The sequence below is a fragment of the Gavialis gangeticus genome, unplaced genomic scaffold, assembly GCF_001723915.1.
Source record: "Gavialis gangeticus isolate Ggan-Ray unplaced genomic scaffold, GavGan_comp1, whole genome shotgun sequence".
Taxonomy (NCBI): Eukaryota; Metazoa; Chordata; order Crocodylia; family Gavialidae; genus Gavialis; species Gavialis gangeticus.
Window position 1 is genome coordinate 31,260,248 of NW_017729004.1, and position 7,649 is coordinate 31,267,896.

At 35.8% G+C, this 7,649-nt stretch overlaps 1 protein-coding gene across 1 annotated transcript in view; it reads left to right on the top strand.

Moving 5' to 3' along the window:
- Positions 1 to 7,649, top strand: part of PARD3 (par-3 family cell polarity regulator) — an 844,345-nt gene that overhangs the window by 409,606 nt on the left and 427,090 nt on the right. Inside the window, exons 8-9 of the mRNA XM_019507949.1 lie at positions 912 to 1,037; positions 2,957 to 3,339. Coding sequence (XP_019363494.1) covers positions 912 to 1,037; positions 2,957 to 3,339 — 509 coding nt within the window. The remainder of the gene's footprint in view (positions 1 to 911; positions 1,038 to 2,956; positions 3,340 to 7,649) is intronic.

The window sequence follows — 7,649 nt, forward strand, 5'->3', positions numbered from 1 at the left end:
GGGGTCTACTTTGGCTAGTCAGTAAGGTGCAGATTTACCCTGCCTTCTACTTGACTTCAGAGTAACACAACCAACTATGCCTGTTTGCAGTAAGAGGTAGACAGATAGCCACCTCACTGCAAACAGACCACTGTATGGTAATTGCTTTGTTTCACCTGACCTAGCTCAAATAAGAACTGGTTACTTCAAGGTAAACTGTCAACTTCAAGATCACACTGCTGTCTACAATTTTATTCTCTAGCATTTTACAGCAGCTAAGATTAAATACTACAATGACAGAACAGTATTAGGGTCGGAGGCTTCTTTTATTTTTCTTGTCTTTTCTATTGGTTTACTCAGGTTATATTCCATTTGGCCTAAGTAGGGTTCCTAAATCTACTCATCCCTTCATTTTAGGTTGCTTTTTCATGTATTACAGCTGCATGTTTAATCCATGCAGAAACAATAATGTAGCTGAGGTTTCCTCTATCTAACGGAAGCTTTGAATTGTAAGGTAACTTGCTCTAACGCTCGTTTCCAACACCCTAAGTCAGAAAATGTAAGCTGTTACCTTGGAGGTGTTGCTGAGAGCTAGTTGTTGAAGTCATAATTTGGAGCTAATTGCCAAAGTCTCTTGTACAACAATACATGTAGCTGCCTTGCTGAATTTAAATGCAGGCATTACTGCTATATGCATCTTTCAGAAGTGTAATGCCCTGATAGATTCTGTGTTCTCTGAAAAGTGGATACTAATTCAGATGTTGTTTGTTTGTATACTCAAGATTTTAAACTTTGATATCCTTGTCCAAAACTAGTCTTTCTTTAAGCAGTGGTTTAGGATTAGAGTAGGTTTAGTGATTATCATGAAAGTATATTAAATCAGTACAGAGGAAATATTAGATGTGTAATCATTTGTAATCTTAATGTTTCAGAACCCTGGGGTTATTAGTAAAACGATTGGAGAAAGGTGGAAAAGCTGAACAAGAAAACCTTTTTCATGAGAATGATTGTATTGTCAGGATTAATGATGGAGACCTTCGCAATAGGAGATTTGAACAGTAAGTACATTTACTGTACAGTATATTGCTTTGTTTAACCTTTAACCACTGCATGTTGCAGTAATTTGAGGAAATAGTGTTTAAAAACAAATCGTCTAAGTGTGCTCTTTTTAATAAAGGAGAGATACAGTCTGGTTTCTTACAGCATTAGTGATTTTTAATTAGTCAAGCTACAGCACTACAGAAGAATTGCCGTCATTAGAATGCATGTAGATTTTGTTGCTGTTGGATAGTTTATGCCTCTTTTCTTAAACATTATGGGCCCATTTTCATTACCCACTAATACAATGAGTCTGGTTTTATTTTGAAAAATAAAGCAGGATTCTTGTTTTATTATAAACAGTGTGACGTTAATCATATTAAGACAATTTGGAGTCCTTTATTTGGCATTTTAAAACATGTGTGTTCCTTCGTGTGGAAGTATGATATGCACAGAAGTCAATTCTTCCCTGCAGAAATTTGTGACATTATAAATTTTTGCTTAGGAAGGGGATGAGCTTTGATGGAATCCCAAAATGTTTAACCAAGAAGGCTTTTTAAAGTGACAGCAGGTATAGGACATGCAAAAATAGTTGAAAGGAAATGAAGTAGAGAGAATAACTTAATCAGAAAAATATTACTGAAATTCCATTTAGAAGTAAATCTGAAAATAGTAATTTACTTATCAATACCTCATGTGTTGGTAGCTAATGGAATAATATTGTAAACAATGGGCACATCTACATATGCATTAATGTGCCGTTGTTACTGCACGTTAAGTTCAGTACTTGTAGTAACAGGTACTACCTCAGTGCATAGTAACTGGTGCTGTTGTCAGTAGGGCTGGCGCAAGTTTTTTAGTGATGCTAATGTACAGTAGACTAATTCTTCTACGTATTAGTGTGTTAGCACAGCTTTTGCCATGATGTGGTAATGCGCAGGAGAATTAGTTTACTCTACAGTTAGTGTCTCATGTTGATACACCCTGATAGATGTATATTTGTAGTCAGTTCCCATTATCCCTACCATAGATTGGGCTACCATTGTACTGAGTACTGCACCACCACACAGGAAAAATAATATCTTTATCCTGAAGAACTTACGTCCTGAGGTCTTGATCCAAAATCCATTGTCAGTGAAATGGCTCCTGCCAACTTCGTGGACTGTGGAACAGATCCTAAAGCCCCCGTTCTGCAAAGGCTTATACATCTTCAGTATTTAGCAGGTGCCTTGTATTTACTTTAGATTGGGATGTATAGGGCTTCTGATGTGCATGAGCTTAGGGTCACGGGGGTTTTTTGCCAGACTGGAACCTATGACAGCAGACAAGTAAAAGATACAGATGAGTATCAATGTACATTAGATACCAACTTATCTGTATATTAATGAATTGTTCTTAGTTGGCCAGTTTATTATAGGCATTTCAGAAGAAGTAGGCCTTGATGACAAATTTTGAAGGAGGACCAGGAAAAGCCATTCTGTTTTCAGGTTTTTATGCTGGGAAACAGTATATATGAAAGTGCAGAAATGCTTCATTTCATGTTAGGTGGTATTGTAGTGAAAATCATATTTGGTTTGCATCACTGTTGTAGTTATTGTAAGTATAGATACCATCTTTCTGGAAAAAATTATCCTGAATTTAAATAATAACACCATATTCATCTCAGTAATTGTGGTAAAAGTTGTTGCTGTAATGTATATGGTACAGAGCTGTTTGTTGAGCATGTTTAGCCATAGTTTGGCCCTATGGCAATAAACCTTACAAAAAGCAGCCACAGTAGATGATTAATAAACAGATTCAGGTTTTTGATTTGTGTTTTAGTTTCAGTAAATATGTCCATTGGCTCACATTTCTTAATTAACATCAGTAATTAGGCTTGTAATGTCTTGTAGTCTGCCAGTCTTAATTTGCTAATTCTCTGTTCATTTTTTAAACTTAGAGCACAACATATGTTTCGTCAAGCCATGCGTGCACCCATCATGTGGTTCCATGTGGTTCCTGCAGCAAATAAAGAGCAGTATGAACAGTTATCTCAAAGTGAAAAGAACACTTACTACTCCAGCCGGTTTAGCCCTGATTCCCAGTATGCTGACAACAAAAGTATTAACAATACTGGACTTCACACTTTACAAAGAATATCTAGAGCGGGTAACCAGTCAGACCAGACGGACTCTTACTTGCAGCTACCTCACAGTGTGAATTCATCAGGGAAACCACCATCAGGCCTGGCTCCATCCCCTCAAAAAGTTCTTACCTCCACTGCAAACAGTGGATATAACACCAAAAGGATAGGAAAGAGAATTAATATGCAGCTAAGAAAAGGTAAGGAGTTAATGTACTTTTAAAGTTATTTATGCTGAAATTATATATTTAGTATGAGTACGTGTGTGTAATTCTATTTGTATCGTTAACATATACATGGTCTCACTCTGCATTTGGTCTTTCAGATTAGTCATATTATTAATGAGTGCTGAAACCATATGGGAGTTTTCCTAAAGCCTTTTATGTGAGTGTGTTCTGTATATGCAGCATATTTTACAAAAAACTGTTTTAGAGAATGATAAGGTGCTCTCTAAAATATTAATTGGGGCAAGTTTTTGTACTCTTCCACCTGTGAAGCCAAGTGCCTTACTTGCCATAACTGTTATACTTTGGGGCTAGGCAGGTATGAAAATATTTATTTAGTTAATACTTTTAAAAACCTCTAAAATGGCTGTAGTTCTGTATTTAAAAATGTTGTGATGTTAAATCCTACTACCTCAGGCTCTGTCTACACCAGGAAATAAGTGTTTTGGATCCAAATGGTACAAAGCTGTTTCTGACACTGCAAGATAAGAGTACGGTAGTTATAAATGCTGATATTTCCTATGTAGGGCCTTATGCTAGTGTAATTTGAGTTTGGGGTTAAGTCAGTTTGGGCGAAAAAAGAAAACTGTGTTTATATTTTAGTGTGTGTGTGCGTACATGTGTATGGACTAGAGCCTCTCTCTCTCTCTCTCTCTCTCTCTCTTTTTTTTTTTCCCATCTCTAATCTATATGGAATGTATACTGCAGTTATCATAAGTCAGTAGTTACAAAAAAGTTACCATACAGTCATTTTGAGATATAGCAGTTATTTCACTATCTTTAAAATATAAATTAACTTCTAACTCTGCCCTTATATTATAACTGTTGACAAATTACTTTTTTATGACCTTGCTTCATAACGTCTTTATGAAGTTTAAATAATTTTAAAACAAGATGTATTACAGTCTGCTGGAACAAAAATTACTTTTGAAATTGTATAGTGAACAGTTTACCAATATGACAATGTATACTACATTGACCATATTTTACTTAACATTCATAGAAAAAGTTTTCCATTTAGTATTAATCTTTTCTTAAATGGAACTGAAGACAGAATATATTGAAGGCTAGAGATTTACTGTGGCTTCAAAATTACTAGGATACCTAGTTTCCTTCTAAAATTATGCCTTCTCTTATGTGAACTTCTCATGAACTACCAGATTGCTTATTTCTGGTAACTGAATTTTAAGCTCTACAAACTTTGATGACATAAGGTTGAGCTGACAGTTGCTTCTTCAAAAATAGTTAAGGCCATCCGCTTAAGACAGCCTGCTTGGAAAAACTTACTGTCATTGACTAAGGCAAGAATCATTGGATTTACAAGTATGCCCTCAGTTGCTACACTGATTTTACCTTTTTTGGGCATTTAATGGAATAAACAAATAGGAAACCTAAGTTGTCATGTATAGCCACATCTGATTTTTTTTTTTTTTTTTTTTTTTTTAAACCTTCTCTGAAAATATAACTCCACATAGCTTATGCTTATACACCATCAACAGGAATTGTGATTGTATGGTTGTTGGCTAGAGGAGAAAATGTATCGTTTTGTCATAAACCATTTTAAAATGCCAAGGTACTGAGAGAAGGACCGCAAGCATGGCTTCGTATTTGCTAGAGCAGACATCCAGGCAGTATTATGGGGTTCTCTTCAGGCTCTGTGGAGATTTGGCAGGTCACATGATCCCAGCTCTTGCCTTTGTGTTCTACCTGAAAATCTAAATTAGAGATGGATAGAAAATGTTTAATGCATTTCTAATATAGGATAGCCATAAAAGCTGCTGTTGCAGTTGCCCCAAGGATGTGATATGAGCATGAATGGAAGGGAGATGGAGTCTCTTAGGACCTGGTTCATGCTCTAAAAAAGTTTTTATCTCCTGGGCTAGTGAACTGTTGCACTGAATATTCATATACAAAAAAAATACAATTGTTCTTTGTTTATATTTAATATATTTAATTAAAAAATAAGCCTTTCAGCTTAGACTTAAGGCTTAAAAAATCTCCTACAATAGATATTGGAAGTTTGCCATTTTGTTTGTAATAAATTATTTTTATTAGAAGAATTTCTATGTAAAGACAGCACGTGACTCAGAATGTTAATAATGACCCATGATAATTTAGTATCGTATTATTTATTTTTGATATTTTATTTCATTTATGAATATCCATGCTGGAAAGAAACATGTCTTCTCATCGTGATTTTTCATATGATTACTCTGAGAATGTACATGCAGAGCAAGAAATGAAGCAAGACGCTTAAGTATACCTCCAAGTAGTTTATTATAAATATGAGTGCAATGGGGACATTGATTGTCTTTGATTATATCTAATGAGGGATGTTGTAATAATAGAGGCTTTATAGAAACTTAACAAATGTGCTTTCTTTGCAGCTAACAGACAGCAGTTATTTCACCAATTATCATCATTAGATTAAAAATTCCTTATGGGGTGCATTAAGTCATACAAGCATGTAAGGCTTCAACTTCAATTTCACTTCTGATTTAACCAGAGTATTTTGGAAAATAATACATTGTGTGTGAATTGACTTTCTTCAATGTAGAGCGAGGCCTTTGCATATTCTGATTGTGCTTTTACATATTGTGTGAACTATGCCATATAAAATTACATAATAGGACGGCCTTGCCGTACAGACCTCCATAATTATGATTTCTTAATATTTATTGCAATTTTGGCATTTTAAAATAACCCAGTGTTTCATAGAAATTAGCTCTTTAATAAAGTCAGAAGAGAAGGTCAGTCATATGTTTTAGTCCATGCAGAATGTTTGTTGGCTTTTCTAAATGAAAATTGATATCTGTTTATCTTTCCTTAAAGGTCAGGGCCTGAACTTTTAGCATACAGATTTAGGGGTTATTGCTGATATTCTAATACTATTAAGGCCTCTGTATTACAGCCCTTCTTCAAACAAATTAAGATGTCAAAAGACATGACAGCTATCTTGTGCGGTTTTTTTATTTGTACGTTGTACAAATGGGTATACAGTAAATTTAAAGAAGAAATTAAATTTTAAAAAATCCTTTCAGATAATAAAGCTAGTCACATGCCACTCAGAATATTTGGCTAAATTTTGATCTCAGGTACACTAGCAAAAATACAGACTAATTCTTCATTGTATCAGCTATACTAGATTTAAGGCAGTACAACTAAGCTGAAAAATCTGTCGGAACAGTTATGAATACAAAATATCATACTACAAAGAAAATGATCCAGAATCCCTCTGCACGTACTCGATAACATACGTTTTGCTTGGAAGTTGCTGAAGGACTGCTTTCAGTCAAGCATCGCATCACTTGGCCAAATATACTGATCTTGAAACAATATGGAGTATCTCAAGCCTGTTCTGGACTAGAAGTTTCAAAATGGCTTTCATATCACCTTAATGCAAATTTGAGGAGCTTATTCAAAATGAACTCAATGAGTTCAAGATGCACAGAAGATTTTTATTCGTGCTGGAAAGAGGTTTTTATCTAGATAAAAATTCCTTTATGTAAAGTGACCATGGAAGCAACAGAAAACTCTAATTCTCATTTCTCAAAATACTCCCATGTTCACTGACTATTTTATATTAAGTACTGAGTTTGCCCTAAGTAGGGTCATAGACAGTCTGGCCATTGGCAAGGCCCCAGGAAAAGGTGGCCTTCATAGAATCATAGAGAAGTAGAGCTGGAAGTGACCTCCAGATAATCATCTAGTTTAGCCCTCTGCCTGAGGCAGAATCATCTGTATCCAAACCTTCGTATACAATCCATAATCTAAACTCTGCATAAGACTGCTGTTAGCCTTGTGGTGTCAGGGTTGACACCTGCATTGAACAAGTGGGGACACAGGACTGAGCTGACAGCTCCAGGTAGGCCCTGCAGGAGGGGCCATGGCCACACTGCCTAGCTTCGCGGTGGCCCCACAAAGTGCAGGACCCAGGATGGTCGCCCGGCTTTCGCCATGCCCTAAGGACAGCTCTGCATCCAGGATATAATCTTCTTACAATGACAAATCTGAGACAAATGCAGGGGTAGAGGCGACCTTTTTATATTGTCTTCGTTTACCTGACTGTAAGGCCTTTTACCTTGTCAGCAAAGAAGGTCTCTTCAAATTATTGGAAAAGATTGGCTGTCCACCAGAACCCCTCAGCGTAATCTGCTTGTTCCATGATGAAATGCAAGGAACAGTTAGCTATGATGAATCAATATCTGAGGTTTTTGAGATTCAAAGCAAAGTCAAATAGGTGTGTATCCTAGCCCCAATCCTATTTGTGATATTTTTTTTTTTTT